General features: G+C 41.6%; 1 protein-coding gene across 1 annotated transcript in view; it reads right to left on the minus strand.

Annotated features, from left to right (window-relative positions):
* Positions 1 to 22,853, minus strand: part of SATB2 (SATB homeobox 2) — a 165,661-nt gene that overhangs the window by 109,839 nt on the left and 32,969 nt on the right. The window contains exons 3-4 of the mRNA XM_066636057.1: positions 4,523 to 4,649; positions 3,150 to 3,273 (exon numbers count right to left, since the gene is read on the minus strand). Of these exons, the coding sequence (XP_066492154.1) occupies positions 3,150 to 3,273; positions 4,523 to 4,649 (251 nt within the window). The remainder of the gene's footprint in view (positions 1 to 3,149; positions 3,274 to 4,522; positions 4,650 to 22,853) is intronic.

Raw genomic sequence — 22,853 nt, forward strand, 5'->3', positions numbered from 1 at the left:
TAGTGTATTATAAACTGGATAAGAATCTTGCCATTTTGGAATGTTGTTCATGTAACAGTAGAGCAGTGTGATCTGGTAAACTTTATAAAGTTATCAAGTAACTAAGATATGGCAATTCCAATGAGGTTTCCAGATAGAACTCCCTGCTTCATTACAACTCTGCAGAACATATATGCCATACACCACAAAGGTACCAAGTTCCAACATGACAAAACTCAACACCTGTTGCTGTCTTCTAAATGTCTTCATTTGCTACACAGTTCATATTGAACTAGAATTTCAATAAGACACAGAATTGCCTCCAAAGTGGTGAATATTTCATGTGATAAAAAATTTTTGTACATGAGTGTATTGAATTACGAAAATTAAGATTTAATTTTTTTTTAAAAGAATTTTTGTCACTTTTCATACAGCTAAAACCAGCCAATTTAAGTTTGTAAATTTTTCCTTGATGAACAGATCACAATTAAAAAATGAACAACACACAGGGGTACAGACAGTACCCTGCAGATAGTTTCCTAAGAGATTGTGAGAGGATATTATGAAGACATTGGTTTCCTAAAACGCTATGAAGACATAATGATGGTCATAATCCATTAAAAGATCAAAAATGATGATGGTAATTTAATGAAATCACAACTCAAGGCAGGCATATATTGTGTGTGAATACATGAACGTACATATAGACACCAATATTAAAACCCCAATCCCTATTATTTTTTAAAATAATTATGTCCCACCCTTTTCATCGAGGATTCAGGAGGGCTCACAACATATCTATTAAAACAAAGTACAACAACCAACGCAACAAAAACCAAAAAGCTAACACACCACAACCAAAAAAGAATTGCCAACTAATATTTTTTTTAAAGGCTGCAGAGATTTAAAAAAAAGATCCCTGAAGACCTGATAAAAAACCAAACCTTCAAATGGTAGCAAACAAGGAGGATGTCACCCATAGTTCCAGAGAAAGGAAGCTCCATAATACAGGGAATATCCCTATCAAGGTTAGGAGCCACAAAAAGCCTACCAGATAGTGACCTGGCTATAACAAAGGAATGATGTTAATCTCCTCCATTACTAGGCCCAGTGTCCTCCAGCAGAAAATATGATGTCCACAGTATAATCTGTAGAATTTGTGGGTTCTCAATATTAATTCTGAGCTGCTCCTAGGATGTGTTACCTCACCATGGACACTGAAGGCACTCAGCAATAAAAGCCCAGGTGACTCGAGCATCATGACCAAGACCATCCCAGACAGCACAGGGAAAGAATGCTAAGCACTGCAGCAGGCTCATCTGTGGACAATGGTGAGAGACAGTAACCCCACCTTCATCCATTCAACCAGGTCTCTGTGACACAAGGCAGAGCAATCTGTTCATCCAGGATTAGATCCTGGATGCTCAAGGTTTTACTATTGATCAACCTGGCATTAAGTAGCAACACTTTCAAACCAAGGGGCCATAAATAATTCTACCAAGGACTATGTGAAAAGGCCCAGAAAAATGGGACAGTATTACTTGGCAAACTCTACCTTCTATGTAATGGCTCATATCTTTCCCTCCTGGCATACTTTCCTCTTCCTTCCATTACTTCAGTTGCAGCAAGTCCATACCTTCTCCCTTTCTCCTCATCCTAACCATGGACGCTAACAGTCTGGTGAAGTCTTACATTTCTAGAAGGCGCTCAAATGCAGAATTTTGCAAGTCTGCACAGAAAGGGAATTTCACTGCTCAGAAGCATCTACCAATAACAGTTACAGAATCTACATATCTTTCAAAACTGACTTAAACACACAGAAGTAGAACATGGTTCAGTTCTAACAGGACAATACCACAACATGCTGCAAGTGGAGTATCACATATTTGAAAGTTTCCCCACCTGCACAAAAAAGACCACCTCCTTTCACTAGATATCTAACTTCTCAAGGAGAAGAGTTCAAAGTTCTGACATGATGCATGAAAGGCATCTGCTGCAGAAATTATTTGGCAGGTGGGGAAAGTTCAAATATGCAATCTCTCACCTGAAAAGTGAGGTTGTATGGTTCTTCCACAGCTGTACCAGGTGCTTCTTCAGCACATTTGTATTTGGGCTCCTGCTGCTTCCATAACTATAGAGGTATCCCAAGTAGTCCCAGACTGCTCAGTATTCTTTGGGTTCCCTGTCTGTAAGTCACAACACCAAAAAGGAACTAAAAAAAACATTCTGATGTTTTTCTGGTTGTTTTTTTTAACCACCACCTATACATTACATTATATATTTAAGGAGCTTTCAAAAGAACAGGAGACTATAGAATTAATGTACTAAGCTTTTAATTGTTGACAGGCTGGCTGGCGTTCTTGCTTTTATATTAAAATCCACAGGGTTTGTTTGTTTTTAGATTTTTTAATTATGTAAATTACTGTTAATTATTTTTTAATGTTGTATTTTTTTTTAAATGATGTAAGCCGCCTTGTGTGCCCGTTGGGCAAAAAGGCGGGGTACAAATTAATAAAATAATAATAATAATCCCAAAAGTACTGCCACATATACAACAGATTGTATCCTAAGATTTCCTTCTCCAGAGCCAGGAGTCATCTTTTGGACTTTGAGTCTTCTCTTGAAGGAAAGGGATTTTGCTCCAAAGGAAGAAAATCTTAGAACTCGTTATTTACAATGTTAACTGGAATTCATATAACTTGCCAAATCAGAAAATTGTGTTATTTGTTCTATTATTTCATTTTGATTTGTAAATGCTATAATTTAAACTTGCATGTTTTACTCGGTTCTCTTTAGCACGTGAAACAAATAGATTTCTGTTAATTTTGAAATGTTATATTCCCAATTCTTTGAATATAGAATATATCAAGACTCACAGCAGGTATCAAGTACCTACAGGCTAGCTAAAACATAATGAGCGGGGAAAAAGATGAAAGGCAGAAAGGAAACACATGCTTGAACCAAATATGAAACAAGGAACTGAGAAGAATACTCATTCAGTTTTATGCTCCTGCCTTCCTTCCACCACTTACTATGATGTTATCACTGCAATCTCTGGTGGTGGTGGTTTTTAAGTGGTACATTTTTACCAAAATTAAATGTTATGCATTTTATTACAACTTCAAATTTCCACCAAGTTATGTGCCTCTGCTACTGATACAAGCACCAACCTGGGAAAGAGGGCATTCTTTGGCTAATGTGCTCTGATTCATTTCTTTGAGCAACTCCTTTAAGGCATTGCGGACTGTGGCATGATTCCACTGCTCCGCCGGCAAGTCCTCCAGCTTTGAACAACTGTGAAAACAGAGAACAGAACAATAAGCAAATGGAAAGCAGCACCTGCAGGGTAACTGCTCATGTGCAGTTGCTCTAAAGCTTTGTGAATCCAAGCACAACTTAGAGCCCTATGCTCTGGCCTTTCAGAGATTAAAAAAAATGAATCTACCCTCCGATACAAACACAAGTACTAAGACAATTAGTATTGGCAGTATAGACATTTCCTCCAAATATAATTCTGCACCCAACAGCATGACTAATGGCATGACTGAAGACTAATTTGGCTGCTGATCATATTGCCAATCACTAAAAGAAATCAGCTCTCTGTCATTGCACCTAAGCAAAAGACTGCATAACGGCCAAAGTGAGAGCATAAATCCTTGAAAATTCAAAAGGTTTACTTTTCAAATATAATATGAAGTGTTTAATCAGGTCTGGAGGAACTATTAAACAGGGGACTGTACAAAATTCCTTTTACTGATTTTTAATCACTACGTCAACTTGTCCATATTCCAACTTCATGTAAAAACAGCTAGAACAGGGTGTTTCACACCGGGGCATTGTGACGCCCCAGCCTGAAGGCCCTGGCCTCTGCCCCCTTAAGTGGTGGGGGCAGGGAGGAGGCAGCAACATGATCCCCAGGATCACGTTGCTAAGGGGGCTGCAGGGACTTGGTTAGACTTACCAGAGCCTCCTGCAGCCTCCCAGGGATGCGGGGAGGGCTGCAGGGGCTTGGCTAGACTTACCAGAGCCTCCTGCAGCCTCCTGGGGATGTGGGGCGCCCTGCGCGAGTGTCTGCAGGGCTCCCCAGCCTTCTAAAAGTGAAAGCGCAGCAATCGTGCCCCACTTCTGATTTTGCGGAGGTGGAGTGCGATTGCTCCACTTTCACTTTTAAAGAACTGGGGAACCCTGCAGATGCTCTGCAGATGCTCGTGCAGGGCTCCCCGCATCCCCAGGAGGCAGCAGGAGTCTCTGGTAAGTTCAGCCAAGCCCCTGTAGTGACGTGATCCTGGGGATCGCGTCGCTGCCTCCACCCCCCGCCCCTGCAAGGACTTACTGCGGGGCTCGAACTCCCTTGGAGTTTGAAAACCGCTGAGCTAGAATATTGACCACGCAGAGCTGTCAGGTGAATCATTCCTCCTGCCTTTTGCTTTCCATTTCAACAGAAACCTAGAAATTAATGAAGACGGGATGTGCTAATCTCAGTAGTAATACTGTGATTGACAGACCAGCTCATAGACAAGGGCAGATGTTCAGAAATACCCACCTTTGTAACTGAATTTTCAATGTCACAACATGATACACATCTTGTAACATGTCGGCTACTGTTGCATCGGGTGCATCTGTCACATAACTGAGTGGAAGAGGATTCCACCTCCCAAGTTTGATTATACCTAAAAGAAAGTGTATAAAAAAGCACACACATGAACATATCTGGTGTTTACTAAGTCATCTGATTATTTGTTTAGGACTATTCAGACATATTAAATATTGACATTTTCTTGATGATGATTGGTTACAGAGTTATAGCCCCTAGCCCACTTCTCTCTAATCTGCTTAAATATGAATATTCTCAACAAGTATCAGACAGGTATCAGACAAGAAAGAAACCTAACTTCACAGCCTGATTAGCAAGTGTATTCCCAATGACAAGGTACACCAGGCAGGTGGCTGCTTCCTTTTGCAAGAGCAGCAATCTTGTACTTGACCCAATGAACCCAAGACAAGCAGTTGCCCATTGAGACCACATTTTCTAGTGTTGCTTCTTCATAATCAGTAGGAATCAGTACATATAGCATGTAATAAATTAAACTCTTGGACTATGAGATATTTAAGCATGTTGTAATCAGTGTCGTAACACAGACATTCCCAGAAATAGTTCTGCCAAGTACCATGTTACCCTGATAATATATTTGATATTTGTTAAGAATCCATCTTCAACATGCTGAGCAGGGTTTCAGATAAGTGGAATGATCTCCATTAACCTGTAACTTGGTATTATTGAATATTAGCTTGTCTGTCATGAAAGTAATGAAGAGAAATAATTTATGCAACTGTAAGCCACTGCCAAAAGAAAAAAACCCTAAAGAACAAATGGATTAAGAGTTGTGTTGCTCACCACATGTATGACTCACTAAACAGTGCCTAAAGGAAGAGTTGGTAACTTTAAGTACAAAGTTATAGGTTGCACTGTGGTAATCCATGCCTCCAACTCCTTGACTGGTGTCCACTCATTCCTCTCCAAATCAATCAGCAGAGGTAGAAAAAAAGACCAATCATGAAACAAGTCCATGTTTTCATCTGTTGCTAACTGCCACAATTCTAAATCAAGTAGCAACAAGTTTCTGTTCTCCCTTTCTTGAATGGAAAGACTTGAGAAAATGAGTATGCTACAGACCATAAAGTCTCAGGAGATAAGAGAAAGGTTTCAGATGATTCGCAATTTGTTTTATGATATCAGGAGGGAATGGAAGTAGAGGAGAGAAAAATGGAAAAATTCCAGTCACACGACCCTTGTATTTGGGAAGGAAGAAATGTCCCCTTTTAAAAAAAAAAAAACCCTTGCGTATAAGCAGTAGGTTAGACGGGGGGGCATAGCACTAAATGATTTGCAGGGTGCCTTAACAGGTCCTGTAAGCTGCCCCTCCCGCTAGCTGTTGGAGCCATAAAGTCATCTCCTCTGCTTTACTCTCGCCTCCGCGAATGGCTCTTATGGCAAGGGGGAGGGGCACTTTACAGGGCACGTTGAGGCACCCTACAAAATTTAGTGCTGTACCCCCAATAGCTATGCTACTGTGTATAAGCTTGCTGATGGAAATAGACAGAGATTTGAGTAAAGACTTCTGGTTCCCAATATCCTTCCTGCTTCTGCCAGGCAGGGCCCAATCCTATCCAACTTTCCAACACTGATGCAGCTGAGCCAAAGGGACACATGATGCATCCTGCAATGGAGGGGCAGTCACAGAGGCCTTCTCAAGGAAAGGGAATCTTCGTTCCCTTAGCTTGGGGCTCTGTCGGAGCTGGAAAGTTAGATCAGTTTAGGCCCTCTGTCAGATAGTCCTTCCTAACACATCCAAAGTGGTCAAACAAGTCAGCCATGGTTGCATGTACCCAAGTTATGACGGCCAACACTAAGATCAGAGCAGAGATTAGTAAAATTATATCCCAATAATATTTTTACTTTCTTCTGTATAAAACTGAAACAAAAGTTTGCTTATGATATCTCAGTAACAGAATAGAGATTAATAACATCGGGTTTAGAACAAAAATTGTTACTCAAGGTCAAACTAACAAGTACTCCTAACAATGTTTTGGAAATACTTGGTTTCTAATGGTCAAAACTCTTCTGAAACGGTTGCCAAAGAGAAGAAAATATAATATTTAGTGCTTGACATAAAACGCCTCGAACAGGGTATAAAGAGAACATTAAAATCTTGCCATTGTTTCAGCATTAAATCTGAATCTGGTGCTGAATATGCTACACAGTACAAATAATGCTTAGTACATAAGAACAGCCCCACTGGATCAGGCCATAGGCCCATCTAGTCCAGCTTCCTGTATCTCACAGAGGCCCCACCAAATGCCCCAGGGAGCACACCTGATAACAAGAGACCTCATCCTGGTGCCCTCGCTTGCATTGGCATTCTGATATAGCCCATTTTTAAAATCAGGAGGTTGCACATACACAGCATGGCTTGTAACCCATAATGGATTTTTTCTCCAGAAACTTGTCCAATCCCCTTTTAAAGTCATCCAGGCCAGATGCCGTCACCACATCCTGCGGCAAGGAGTTCCACAGACCAACCACATGCTGAGTAAAGAAATATTTTCTTTTGTCTGTCCTAACTCTCCCAACACTCAATTTTAGTGGATGTCCCCTGGTTCTGGTGTTATGTGAGACTGTAGAGAGCATCTCTCTATCCACTTTATCCTTCCCATGCATAATTTTGTATGTCTCAATCATGTCCCCCCTCAGGAGTCTCTTTTCTAGGCTGAAGAGGCCCAAACGCCGTAACCTTTCCTCATAAGGAAGGTGCCCCAGCCCAGTAATCATCTTAGTTGCCCTCTTTTGCACCTTTTCCATTTCCACTATGTCCTTTTTGAGATGCGGTGACCAGAACTGGACACAATACTCCAGGTGTGGCCTTACCATCGATTTGTACAACAGCTTTATAATATTAGATGTTTTGTTCTCAATACCTTTTCTAATGATCCCAAGCATAGAATTGGCCTTCTTCACTGCCGCCGCACATTGGGTCAACACTTTCATCAACCTGTCCACCAGCACCCCAAGAACTCTCTCCTGTCACAGACAGCTCAGAACCCATTAGCCTATATGTGAAGTTTTGATTTTTTGCCCCAATGTGCATGACTTTACATTTACTTACATTGAAACGCATCTGCCAGTTTGGAGAGATCCTTCCGGAGCTCCTCACAATCACATCTGGTCTTCACCACTCAAAAAAGTTTTGTGTCGTCTGCAAACTTTGCCACCTCACTGCTCAACCTCTTCATAAATGACCTGGAGACAGGGTTGAAAAGCACTGGTCCCAGGACAGATCCTTGGGGCACACCGCTTTTCACCTCTCTCCATTGTGAAAATTGCCCATTGACACCCACTCTCTGTTTCCTGGTCTTCAACCAGGACTCAATCCAGGAGAGGACCTGCCCTCTAATTCCCTGACTGTGGAGTTTTTTTCAGTAGCCTTTGGTGCGGGACTGTGCCGAATGCCTTCTGAAAGTCCAGATATATAATGTCCACCGGTTCTCCCGCATCCACATGCCTGTTGACCTTTTCAAAGAATTCTAAAAGGTTTGTGAGGCAAGACTTACCCTTACAGAAGCTATGCTGATTCTCCCTCAGTAAGGCCTGTTCGTCTATGTGTTTTGAGATCTTTGATGAGGCATTCCACCATCTTATCCGGTATAGATGTTAGGCTGACTGGCCTATAGTTTCCCGCAACCCCCCTCTTTCCCTTTTTAAAGATCGGCATTTTGCTATCCTCCAATCCTCTGGCACCGTGGCCTTTTTGAGGGACAAGTTGCATATTTTAGTCAAGAGATCAGCAACTTCATTCTTCAATTCCTTAATAACTCTAGGGTGGATGCCATCAGGGCCCAGTGACTTATTGATCTTTAGTTTATCAATGAGGTCTGAAACATCTTCTCTTTTAACCTCTATCTGACTTAATTCCTTGGTCAGGAGGGGCCATTCGGGCAGCGGTATGTGCCCGAGGTCTTCTGCCGTGAAGACAGATGCAAAGAACTCATTTAATTTCACTGCCATCTCTAAGTCTCCTTTTATTTCCCCTTTCCCTCCCTCACCATCCAGAGGGCCAACCACTTCTCTGGCAGGTTTCCTGCTTCTAACACATTTGAAGAAGCTTTTATTATTCCCCTTAATGTTGCTGGTCATGCGTTCCTCATAGTCTCTCTTAGCCTCCCATATCACCTTCTTACATTCCTTTTGCCACAGTTTATGTTCCTTTTTATTCTCCTCATTAGGGCAAGACTTCCATTTATGGAAGGAAGCTTCCTTGCCCTTTACAGCCTCTCTAGCTTGGCTGGTTAGCCATTCAGGCAACCTCCTGGACTTAGTGGAGCCCTTCTTTCTTTGCGGTATACACTTCCACTGGACCTCTATTACTGTTGATTTGAGCAACCTCCATGCTCTCTGTAGAGACTGGACTCTTTTTACCTTCCCTTTCAACCTCCTTCTAACTAGCCTCCTCATTTGAGGGAAGTTGGCTCGTTGGAAGTCAAGGGTTTTTGTGAGAGATTTGCCAGGTATTCTTCCCGCGACGGATGTCGAAACAGACCGCAGCATGATCACTGTTCCCCAACGGCTCCATAACATTGACATCTCTAACCAGGCCCTGAGTACCGCACAATATTAAATCCAGAGTCACCTGTTCTCTGGTGGGCTCCATGACTAGCTGCTCTAAGGCACAGTCATTTAGCATGTCAAGGAATCCTTTTCATAACCAGAACAGAAATTGACCCAGTCTGTATGAGGATAATTAAAGTCCCCCATGATTACAACCCTGTCCCTTCTTGTCACCTCCCTGATCTGTTTCCTCAATTCAAGGTCCCCTTCTGGTTTCTCGTCTGGAGGACAATAGTACACCCCCAGTATTACATCATTCCTCAGGCCTGGTAATTTAACCTATAGAGATTCTATGGTGGAGTCAGACCCGCCTTCAATCTCTAATTTGCTGGATTCTATCCCTTCCTTAACATAAATGGCAACCCCACCTCCAACACGCCCCTCCCTGTCCCTCCTGTACAGTTTATAGCCCGGGATTGTGGCATCCCACTGATTCTCCGCATTCCACCAGGTTTCCGTTATGCCCGCTATGTCAATGTTTTCCCTAGTCACCAGACATTCCAGTTCTCCCATCTTTGCTCAGAGACTACGGGCATTTGCATAAAAGCATTTGTACATGGAATGCCCCAGGATGGGCTGCTTATTAGCTGCTTTATCCCTGAATCCTCTCATTGTGCCAAACTATCTATCACATTCCATCACGCTACCATTCCCAATTTCTTCTCCTACTCTGCCTCTACCTTGTTGTTCTCTAATCTCCCCATCCTCATCCCATAGGGATGAGGAGTCCCGAACCGGATGCCCCTCGGCTCCTGTCAGCTTTCCCCCAGGGATCAGTTTAAAAGCTGCTCTGTCACTTTTTTAATATTATGCGCCAGCAGTCTGGTTCCTTTCTGGTTCAAGTGAAGCCCGTCCCTCTTGTACAGGCCCCGCTTGTCCCAAAATGTTCCCCTGTGCCTAACGAATCTAAACCCCTCCTCCCTACACCACCGTCTCATCCATGCATTGTGACCCCTGATCTCCGCCTGCCTAGCTGGCCCAGCGCATGGAACAGGTAGCACTTCAGAGAACGCTACCTTTGAGGTCCTGGCTTTCAGCTTCCTACCTAATAGCCTAAATTTGGCCTCCAGAACCTCCCGGCTACACTTGCCCACATCGTTGGTGCCAACATGCACCACAACCGCTACCTCCTCCCCAGCACTGTCTACCAGCCTGTCTAGACGAGAAGTGGTCAGCAACTTCACACCAGGCAGGCAAGTCGCCATGCGGTCCTCACATCCATCACAAACCCCCCTCTCTATTTTTTCTAATAATCGAATCCCCCACTACAAGAAGTCCCCAACCCCCCTCCTGCCGAGTAGTATCCTGAATGCGTTCGGATATGGGCCTGTCCCCTGGAGAAGGGGTCCCCCCTAGGGGATTGCTGCATGCCTGAGGTTGGGACAAAGCCTGATCGTCCCCAGAAGTCTCCCCATGGTCCGTCTCTGCCTTCCTCTGCTTCTCCAGGTTGGCCACCAAGGCTTTAAGGGAGCGGACACGTTCCCTGAGTCTCTGGAGCTCCCTGCACCGAGGACACATCCATGACTTATGCCCCAGAGGTATACAGTCATACATGTGGCACTCGATGCAAAACACTGGATAGCCCTGCTGCTGGCTGTCTAACTGCATAGCTTTTTTTATTTTGTTTGTTTTTGTCTCCAATCCTGCGCAGTAACATACTATGTTCATTCATAGTACTGTATGTCTTCAAAGTTGGCTCTTCATACCATATTCCCCTTGCCAACACAAATGTTGCTCTTCTTAAAAAGGGACGGTTTCATAGGGCTTATCCATATACAGGTGGAAGAGCCTTCAAACTGACTTTTAAGATACCACAACCCACCAATGAAAGGACACACACAAACTCTTCCCTTTTTTCCACTTTCTGGAGTAAAAGAAAATGATGCAACAGGTTTCTGAAATGGTGGTGCACTCTATATGAGGCTCTAATCACTGAGAGATCCTCTGTCTAGGGCAGGGGTGCCCAAACCCCGGCCCGGGGCCACTTGCAGCCCTCAGGGGCTCTCAATCAGGTCTTCGGGGAGCCCCCAGTCTCCAATGAGTCTCTGGCCCTCCAGATACTTTTTGGAGCCTGTGCTGGCCCAACGCAACTGCTGTCAGCAAGAGGACGACTGTTTGACTTCTCACCTGAGCTGTGGGACAAGGGCTCCCTCCACTACTTGCTGTTTCACATCTGTGATGCAGCAGTGGCAGTGAAGGAAAGGCTGGCCTTGCTTTGTGCAAGGCCTTTTATAGGCCTTGAGCTACTGTAAGACCTTCATTCATTCATGTAAGTTCCATCTCTAGTATATTCATTTATGCAAATTTATTCAAATTTGAAATGTAAATTAATTCGGCCCCTGGACACAGTGTCAGAGAGATGATGTGGCCCTCCTGCCAAAAAGTTTGGACACCCCTGGTCTAGGGCAACATTTCTCAAAGTGTAGGAGCCCTGGTACTCCATGACACCCCTTCAGGGGCTCCAAGAGCACACTGTAAGCGGCTGCTATCTGCTTGGCACTGGGCCACTCTAACCATGCACTGGTGTCCTGGAGCTCTCCAAGAATCTGTGTATAAGCCAGCAGGGCTTCCTGAAACTCCATTGAGAAGTGTAGAAGGCTCTAGAGACCAGTAAGTTTTGAGAACCACTGCTCTAGAGCTTTCATACCTGATTTTCAAAAGCACAATACTTAATACTAAAACTGGGAAAATGCACCAAACTAATTGCGTAAGCAACATGAGGAGGAAATACCTGTGATCTGTTCTACTACTACAGGGTTGTATTTCATAATTAGAAAACCATAGCACTTTCAGAACTCCAAAAAGACTGTGTGAACAAGTTCTTAGTATTCTGTTAGGGCAATGAGAAATATGTAAGATACAATATGCTTCATTAGCAACTAACTATCACAGTGTATAGAATGATACCTCATTAATAGGTCATAATTAGAACAAGAAGTTCCATAATGAATCATATACTGTATATCAGCACTGACTTCCTATTTTTAAGCACTGAGAATATTTATTTACTCAAGTCATTTGATTCCTGCTTCTAAATAAAAATTATCAAACTGGCTAGCAACATAATCATGGGATAAAACAGCAAGCCACTTAAAACGTCAAGATAAAAGCAATACAATTAAAAACGCATTTAGAACAGCAACATTCATGATACAGCAGAAGGTAACTTCTGCTGATTTAAAAGTCTTACTGAACAAAAAAGCTTTCAACTGTTTTCTAAAAACAACTGTGGTGCCACCAATGAAAAGATCCTCTCTGTAGCACTCATCAATGTCAGCTACAGGCAGGCCAGAGTATAGAGCCTACACACCTGATATGAGGATGTAGGCAGACTTATAATTTAAATAAAATGTTTACATCCTCTGTAGAATCTCTACATTGGTCCTATTACCCAAGATTCTTTTCTTTCAGTTAAAAAAAACTTTGACAATACTATTCCTAAAGATATGGTATTGACAGCTGTGAAGAAAGTTGAAACAAAGGCAATGGAAATTTTAATACTAAGGTCCCAATCCTATCCAACTTTTCATCACTGATAAAGCTACAAGATAAGGGAACAAATGTTCCCTTCCCTTGATGAGGCCTCCGTAACTACCCCCCCATTGCAAAATACAGCACATGCCCCGCTGGCATAGCTGCATGGGTGCTGGAAAATTGGATAGGATTGGGTCCTAGGAGCTGTTAGCAAAGCAGTATAAGGGCACAATCCTAACCAGGTCTACTCATAAGTAAGTCCTATTTTGTTCAGTAGGGCTTACTCTCAGGAAAGTGTGGTTAGGATTGCAGTCGAAGAGACACAAAGCAGTATACTTCACAAGAGATTCTTCTGCTACCAGTACTTAGGTAGATTCTCCCTTCTTTCTTACAAATGAAGATGAAATTGTCTTGAACAACATTACAGAAACACAGGTGTTACCATAACGCTCAGTGCATTTGCACATTAACACCTGCAAAAAGTCATCTTTGGTATAGTGCTGCAGATGAATAGGATTTTTTCAGCCAGCATGATGTGATTAGCGATGGACAAACTCCCTTTAGCTTGCTTTGATTTTCATTCATTCTCGAAACTTTCAAGCATTTGTGAATCCTTTAGAGCAGGGGTCTCCAAACTTTTTGGCCAGAGGGCAGCATCAAATATCTGGTGTGGTGTGGAGGGCCAGAAAAAAAATTTAAATATAAAATTTAAATAAATAAATTAGAGCTGGAACTTAGATGAGTGAATACACAAATGAATGGGCTCGTTCATTCAATCTCTCTGGCCCTCAGAACACCCTCCAGACACAATCAGAGCACAGTTCTGGTCATGTTCAGTTGAGTGGGCCAGAGGCTTTCAGGGGACAAGAGGTTGGCCATGGGCCAGAAAGAGGCTTGCTGCAGGCCACATCTGGCCCCCGGGCCGGGGTTTGGAGACCCCTGATTTAGAGAGAGCTAACAAAAAAATTTTTAGACTAGTGTATCAGGCAAGCCCCCTGTCCTGCCAGTTCTATTCCCTTTCCAGGGGAAAAAAATGATCCTGCCTTTGAGAAGGGGGAACAGGTCACTAGTGGCAAGGAAGGTTCACTAGGGACGTGAGAGGCCTTATCAGGCCTTTCCTTTACTAGAAGTGGCATTTCCTGCCAGAGAACATGGATCTAGCATAGGATTGAATCCTGTTTCAGGCCGAGACATGCGGAGGGTACTGGAAAGCTTGACAGGAGTTCAGGCAAAGGAGCATGATCACGAACAAGTGAGGAAGCCCTGACCATGCCCAGATACACACAGCTGGAGCATCTGCAGGTAGTTATAGGGATACTTAAAGAATGAAATTGATACTTCATGAGCATACTACAGTATCCTTGGAGATTTGAATTTTGAGAAAGCTTCAAAACAACAAAACAAAAGTCAACAGAAGGGTGACATACAACATTATGGCTCTTTAAAAGATGGAAACAGTACTGATATCTGATTTAAGGTTTTAATTAGTTTATATGCTTATTTTTCTTATTCCTTTGCATCCAATATATATTGTACTACAGTATTTTATTTAAATATCCCAAATAGTTTGATGCCATGTAACTTTATATACAAATTTTACATTTTGCTGCATGAAGATTAGTCTCATGTAATAGATGCTGCTTCACATTTGGGAAATATTATGACAGAGCCCAAACTTAGATTAGATTAATTTAATATAAGCACTAAGTAACTAGACTGAATTAATAAAAACCTGATGAAGAGAACAGAATTAGGCCATGAATTAAATAAAGCTTTCTGAAGCTGATTATTTTAGTAACAGTTATTTAATTTCAAAGCTTCATTTCCCAAAGAACAGCCAAAATATTGGCCCAGAAATAAAGGCAGCACAACTGATATTTCATACTTTTAGATCTTCTAGACATTTATTTAACAAAAACTGAGACAACAATGCCAGAAGAAGCCTCTTCCTTTGCCCTCTTTTCAATATGAAAACTGCCTTAATATACCTTCTTAGCTTTTCCGCTGATTAATATTTATCTTCAGTTAAAATAGATTGTTTGAATTAAATTATTATTTGTACACAGAATGACTAAGTAATCAAATTAATAATTCTTAATAATCAGAACACTGAAATTGCAGAATTTGTACCATGAAAGTAAATGCTTGTAAACAACCCTCCATATCAGGGGTTCCCAAACCCTGGCCCAGGGGCCATCTGTGGCCGTCGGGGACCTCCAATCTGGCCCGCGGGGAGTCGCCAGTTTCCAATTAGCCCCTGGCCCTCCGGAGACTCACTGGAGCCTGCGCTGGCCCAACATGACTACTCTCAGCACTAAGGCTGACTGACTGTTTGACCTCTTGCGCAAGTTGAGGGCTGAAGACTCCCTCCATCGCTTGCTGTCTCATGTCTGTGAAACAGCAGTGGTAGCAAAGGAAAGGCCGGCCTTGCTTTGCACAGGTCATTTATAGGCCTTATGCTATCCTGACAGCTTCATTCATATAATTTCTAATATATTCCTTTATGTAAATTTATTCAAATTTTAAATGTTAATTAATTACTTTCCCAGCCCCCAGCACAGTGTCAGAGACATGATGTGGCCCTCCTGCCAAAATGTTTGGACACCCCTGCTCTATATAACTAAACTTGGTTATTCACTGTCTCAAAGGAAAGAGTTGCACTCTGGACTAGATGTTCAACTATTAAAAGAGACAGCTGAAACATAAGTATGCACGTACTTATAACAGAAACAAAGTTCTATTTTTAGTCTAACTATATTCTAATAACTATCAGACACTGCAACCTAAAATGCGCTTTTTTCCTTCACAGAAAAGTTTGTGTACATTTTGAATATCACTAATAATTTTATTTAACTGAGTTGGAGGATACATAGCCCACAAGTAGGGGCCTGTGGGACTACTGGATCTCATTATGATAGCTGTGATAGGCATCTCATGGTTGTCAATGGTCCGGTGCATCAGAGGAATGTGTCTTCTGTATCAGACTAAAGGCCCACTTAATTATGCCTCTGGTTTTCCACCAAAGCCTAGCAGATGCCTCTGGGAAGAAGACCATAAACAAAATAGGAAGGCATACCTCTCTATACCCACAGTGAACTTCCATCTGGTATTGAGAGGCATACTGCCACTGAACCTGGAGGGAGCATATAGTCATAATGACCAACAGTCATTGACAGACCTGCCCCTCTATAAATTTGTCTAACCCCTTTTAACTAAACTAGTGATCATCAGCACACCTAGTGGCAATGAATTCCACAGATTGATTGTGTGAAGTGTGAATAAATACTTCTTGTTGTCTGTTCTGAAATCAATGAATCATGTCACTGGTTTCCTGCCCTAAAAGCCCAGTTTTTCCACCATTCTTGCAATACATTTGAATTATACCTGGAAGTCATTCATTCAGCGCATGCTCTACTCATTCAACCTCTCTCTGCTATTCAAAAGGCTAAAATTGCCATCCCCCATGTTGATTTGCACATGACATGGTGATTCAAATGGGGTGGGTGGGTGAGTGAGTGACATCAGGTCCAGGTCTATTCCCATTCCTGAAGGGATTAAGTCCATTTGCAGAAATCTTTGTGTGACAGCAGGGATTTGCAAGATAAAAAAGGCATTTGCAATTTGCTAGCTAAAGAAGAACTGGAAACAATATTTGTAAATTTAAAGAAGACCGGAGTTTCACTTTTCAACTGTTTCCGCTTTTCACCATGGCTCCAATCCCTAACCTGTCAAATGAGTGAGGGATGCATGTAGTTGTTCTTCATTAAAAAACATTTTTAAATAAGAAAAAAGGCAAAGGCTGCAATCCTATACACACCTGACTGAAAAGCAAACCCCATTAAACAAGGGACTTATAAACATACAAGGATTGGACTATGAACAAATGAGCTACAATGTTGTCTTACTCTGAAGTCATTTCTGCTGATATTTTGATAACTTCCCCTTAATGGAAGTCAGCAAATTGCCCCAGATAACAGTTTGAAGTGGGATTTTAAAAATAAAAAAATAAGTTAAGAACAAAAGAAGAGCCCTGCTGGATCAGGCCCAAGGCCCATCTAGTCCTGCTTCCTTCCCACAGTGGCCCACCAGATGCCTCAGGGAGCACACAAGCCCTCAAGATACTTGCACCTCATTGCCACTGCCCTGCATTCTATTTACCCTCATATCCTCCAACGAAGACATCAGACTGCGACTTAGGTTTAACTTGGGCCAACACAAGTGACCAATTTTTAAAACAAGAAACCTACTGAATACACTGTCCCTTTCTTGCCAGCCTGGTGTAGGCAAAATTCTGATGATGGCCAATTCGAATGACAGAAAAAAATTCCTACCCAGACCTCATGATTAGCTGGTTGCTCATCTCAGACTGTGCATAGCTATCATGGCTTATAACCTGTGATGGAGCTTTCCTCCAGAAATCTGTTCAATCCCCTTTTAAAGGCAACCAGGCCTTTAAAACCACAACCTGCAGCAAGGAGTTCCACCGACTTATTTCATGCTGGATAAAGAATTATTTTCTTTTGTCTAGTTCTCCCAAAACTCAATTTTAGTGGATGTCCCCTAGTTCTAGTGTTGTGTGACATGGAAAAGAGCATCCCTCTATCCATCCCCTGCATAACTTCATATGTCTCAATCATGTCCGTCCATCCGTCCCCGCGCCTCTTTTTTAGACTGAAAAGCCTCAAACACTGCCCAGCCCAGTAATCATTTTGGTCGCTCTCTTCTCCACCTTTTCTAGTTCCAATAGGTCCCTTCTTGAGATATGGCAACCACATCTGAACACAATACTCCATGTGTGGCCCTATTATTGATTTGTACAATGGCATTATAATATTGGCTGTTTTAATCTCAATCCTATTAATGATCCTGAGTATGGAATTGGCCTTCTTCATGCTGTAGCCCATTGGGTTAACACCTTTATCAAGCTGGCCACCAGCACTCCAAGATCTCTCTCCTGAGCTGTCAAGTTATAATAAAACAGCCTGGTTTAAATTTAACCCAAATTTCAAATAAACACATTACAGCACATTTGCCACAACCAAGTATCACATGACTAAATATCACAAACATGGAGATTTCTAAAAACCTGAGGAAAGGTGGCATTTCCTTACAAATATGGCACCATAGACAATTCATTCTAATATACAATGGGCTCCCAGTATCTGTAGACTCAGCCTCCACAGATTCCTCTATCCATGGATGCTGAAACCACGCCTCAAAAGGCCTCCAGGATGTGACCAAAAACCACTTCTGGTGATATAGGAATTTAGGTAATATGTGAAGTACAAACTGAGAATTTGATTTAAATTATTGAAATAATCTCTTTATTAAAATCATAGTTTATATTGCTCATAACACAAGAGATAAATATGGTCACACTGAAGGCTGGTGCTAAAATGGTGGTAATGGGTCATGGAAAGGAGAACTTGTTAGGTTACACTTATAAAGACAAACTAACTACCCCATCTCAGATACAGACATAGCTTTTGTCTAGCACAGGGGTGCCCAAACCCCGGCCCTGGGGCCACTTGCAGCCCTCAAGGCTTCTCAATGCGGCCCTCAGGGAGCCCCCAGTCTCCATGAGCCTCTGGCCCTCTGGAGATTTGTTGGAGCCCATGCTGGCCCAATGCAACTGCTCTCAGCGTGAGGGTGACTGTTTGACCTCTCATGTGAGCTGTGGGATGAGGGCTCCCTCCACTGCTTGCTGTTTCACGTCTGTGAGGCAGCAGTGGCAGCAAAGGAAAGGCCAGTCTTGCTTTGTGCAAGGCCTTTTATAGGCCTTGAGTTATTGCAAGACCTTCATTCATTCATATAAGTTCATCTTTAATATATTCATTTATGTAAACTTATGTAAATTTATTCAAATTTAAAATGTAAATTAATTCTTTTTTTTTTTTTGCCCGGCCCCCGACACAGTGCCAGAGAGACGATGTGGCCCTCCTGCCAAAAACTTTGGACACCCCTGGTCTAGCATAAAACAGAGTTTACCAGAATTTCAAGTTTATAATTGTAACCCTATCCCCTGGGGGCTGGGGATAAGAATAGGCCCTCAGTTTGGCTGTACTTGTCGTAAGAGGCAACTAAACAGCCACCGGGTAGATGGGACTCGTCAGCCTGGGAAGGCAGCTCATCTGAGAGAAGGAAAACTCTGATCCCAAATCTCCACTGCCTTGTGGCTACATCCAGTTATGGAATTTTGCCTCGAGGAGTCAACCTCGAGGCAAAATCCGGAGCCGGAGTCCCTGAGGCAGTTCATGGCTGAACACAGTCATGTTCTGGCAACTCCTGCGATGCCGCTGGAACCAACTGTATTGGCCTCTGCCTTTCCATTGGACCATTTCAGCGACGTGGAGAGGGAGGATTTGCTGCATGGGTAACAGCCTGTCCTCCATACCTACTTTACCCAGGCTTCGCACTCTGGAGAGGACACTCTGTTCCAGAACCACCATTCAGAGCGTGACACCATAGTCTTCAGAGACTGAAGGATGCCAACAAATTGTAACACCCCCCCCCAGGGACAAGGAAGCATACTCCTGTGTCTGGTTAACTGTAATAAGAAATATTTCAAATTAAAATGGCCAACATACAAATAAAAAGTTTTATAAAATCTTTATAATGTTTTTCTTCATTGCAAACCGAAACTTAATAGCACTGAAATGTTAAAACAAACCACCAATCCCATGCTTTCTCCTCTTTGGAACCAAGGTAATCACTTATATGGCATATGTGGAAGAAAAATATTGAGGGGCAGGGAAGAATTTCACTCCACCCAAATCCCAAAGGACATTTTTCCTTACGCTATCATGCATATGAGCTCAGTTGTTAATATAATTCAAAGGCATGTTATTTGAAATCATGGCTATTTAGTTGATGAGAAATCTCCCCATGCAATGATGAATGGAGGATATGGCCAATGCATCATTTAACAACACAGATGGAGTAATAACAAGAAAGGAAAAAACAGAAGTTCTGTAGAGATGAAAAAGGATAAATTAACATTCAGTTTGGTGTTTACAACAAACCTAGCTTGCCTCAAGAATGTTATACTTTATATTTTCAAATCATGCCCTTGTGAAGTGTTAAAAAACTTAGTTAAGGGAATTATTAAAGCAGGAGAAATAAAAAATTCCCTTAACTAGGATTTCAGAGGTTTATAACCAAACCTCGTTTTGGAAATGAATACTACTAGGTCAACTGTGAGAAGAAATTACTAAGATCTCTCATTTTACACGTTTGATTTAGATGTATCTGGAAGAACACGTTTAATTCGTACCAAAACCTAATTTATGCTCACAAATTAACATGCTTAGCAAATTTTTTAATGTACACATTTTTTAGATGTGAGCTGCTTTTCAAAAATGCTATCTCTGTGTAAAATAAGAGGCGCCTGTATTTAAAGAAGTATCTCCAATTTACATTAGCAGATAGTTCCAATGTAATTAATTAAAGTTAAGAAAACAACTCACAATATATAAGAAAACTTTTTTTAAAATGTTGCATAGGAAAAGTGGTCAAGCTGCAATTCCAAATTGAGAAACTGTATAATTTGGTTGGAACCACAAAAGAAAGAAAAATTTATACTTAAGATAAAAATTGTTCACTTGCAATGTCAACTTCCAACAGAATATTTATTTAGGAAAAATGTGGGGGAGTTTTATATTTTTAATTATTCTTTTTACTCCTTAAGAACAATGAAAACAGCGTTTATAAAAAACCTCCACTATTCAATAAAAATTTTTTTTAATTATTTGCACTTCAACTAGATGCAACAGTGACAACTTCCAACTCAGGGGAAGGGGCCATAGCTCAGTAGTAGAAAACATGCTTTCCAGATAGCTGGTTTGGTAAAATTTTCTTCTGCCTGAGACCCAGGAAAGCCACAAGCTGCAATTGGTCCTTCTTTCCCAGATACCAGCAATGTGACTCACCATACAGCAATTTCATACATGTATATTACCTAATTAGGGCAATAATAGGGCAAGTTTAAGTCCAACATGGTTGAAAAACAGATCCAATCCCATTCACTGGTCCACCACCATCACACCTAGGGGCCAAATCCTATCTAACTTTCCAGCACTAATGCAGCCTTGCCAGCGGGTCATCCTGCAGGGGGGGGCAGTCATCGAGACCTCCTCAAAGTAAGGGAACATCTGTTCCCTTACCTTTGGGCTGTATTGTGGCTGCATCTGTGCTGGAAAGTTGGATAGGATGCTAGTTTAATGTTTGCAGTCATTCATATGAGCAACAGCCTGTTGACTAGTCACTAAGCGGAAAACTTTTACAATACCTGTCAGGAACTAGACAGTTACATGACTGTGCCTTCTGCTCTTAGTATATCCTTTCCCCTACAAACTTTAAGCAAAATACATGACACGATGCTATTCTTCAGAGTTCCTCCATCTTCACATGCTACCACCACCAAAAGGAGCAGCGATGTTCAGTTGTGCATTTGGATTACTAGATCCTTTGTGAAAGAAAGGAGATGACATCAGGAGCCTGCTGCTCTCCTAATAGCTCCAGCTGAGGGTTGAGGAGAGATCTCTCTCTCTCTCTCAACAAAAAAAAAAAAAGGAGATTGAGCCTCAAACTGGTGTTGCGAAATGAAAGTGAACTGCAACATATGTGACTGACTCATTTTGGCAACCGCCATTGCTAAGGGTTAGAGGACTCTCAACAACAACATGGTTGGCAACAGAGCCTTGAACTATCTAATTCTGATGGCAAACATCACATAAAAAAATGTTTGAAGCTTGAGGAACTACTCTGCTAAGTAAATATGGACTGTATTTTCTAAAACTGCATGGACAAACATTCCATTCCATTATTTGTTCAAAAGCACCTTTATTAATTCCACTGAATAACTGCTCAAACAGCCCAGTATTGCTAAATTATGTAAGATGATTATAGTCAAAACAGTTGGTCGACTTACCTATAGCAGTAATCTTTCCAGTGAAGTTACTTCCAATTTATAATGAAGTTACAGGGCAAAATAAAGTACTTCTTATATCTGTTGCTTTAACAAACCTTTTCAAACTTATTTTCATCACTCCTCATGGAAAGGGTGAAAAGACTCTGAACCTAAATTAATTAATTAATTTACTAAATTTCTACCCCACTTTATCTCCCTGAAGGACATTTAAAAAGTGTACCTATACACCACTCTCTTACCTATCCTGATTTTATAGCCCCATCAGGGATGCTTTGTAATGCTCGTCCCTAAACCCCCATGTTTTTCATTTTAAGAATTGAAATGCTGAAAGAATTGAAAAGAATGAAATTTTATGCTTCAGTTTAAGTGCTCTATTTTTCACATATGCATTACAGGTGTGGTCATCATCAAATTTTACAATGTATTGCAGGAACATCATATGACTTCTGAAGCCCATAGTCACTTTTCCCTCTATAATCCTCTTGTTAAGAAATTAAACAAGTGAATCGGTGATGCCCATTTATGAACCATTTAAAAACCTGCTACTAAACAGTGAATATTTGTATTTGAAAAAATTTCAATGGTGGGCACACAACCTATCTTGAACAACTTTTCCCAGCCCAAGTTACCGCAGATACTCGAGCATAAGTCAATCTCACAGATAAGTCGAGGGTAGGTTTTGAGCCTGAAATCATGGAATATTCTATGACTCTTGGATAAGTTGGGGGTTAAATTTAGGGGAGGGGGTGTCTGACTATAGTTTTGTCTGATTTTACCTAAGGCCATATCCTGAAAAATAACCTACCAGTAATTGTTACCCAAGAACTGTAGTCTCTAATTTATTAAAAATATAGTAAACAATCATAAGATACAGTTTTATTCTTTAATTTTAAATTCTGGTCTTCACAACCTTTTTGTAAATACTTTCAGAGTAGGTGCCTATAAACAACATACCAGTAGAACCATTAATCAAATCCTTCTTTAAGCTGCCTGGTATGTTAAGCCAGAGGGACTTATACATGAGTATATGCGGTAGGTTGTGGGACTGTGTTTAAAAAGACAAGTTGGTTTCCCCACAAATTTTCCAGTCACCACCATCCCTCCTCCGATTTGCTACTTTGCCCAGACCCAGCCTCTTCTTCAGTGGCTCCCATCTCCAGCCAATGGGGAGAAAACAGGAGAAAAGCCAAACGCACCTGAATAAGTGCTGCTGGAGAGAGGCACCATGCCATGCTAGTAAAATGCAGGGAAAACATTTTTTTGTGTATTTTCAAATAGTGGCTGGTTAGGTTTCCCCACAACTTTTCC

The sequence above is a fragment of the Tiliqua scincoides genome, chromosome 1, assembly GCF_035046505.1.
Source record: "Tiliqua scincoides isolate rTilSci1 chromosome 1, rTilSci1.hap2, whole genome shotgun sequence".
NCBI classification, from domain to species: Eukaryota; Metazoa; Chordata; class Lepidosauria; order Squamata; family Scincidae; genus Tiliqua; species Tiliqua scincoides.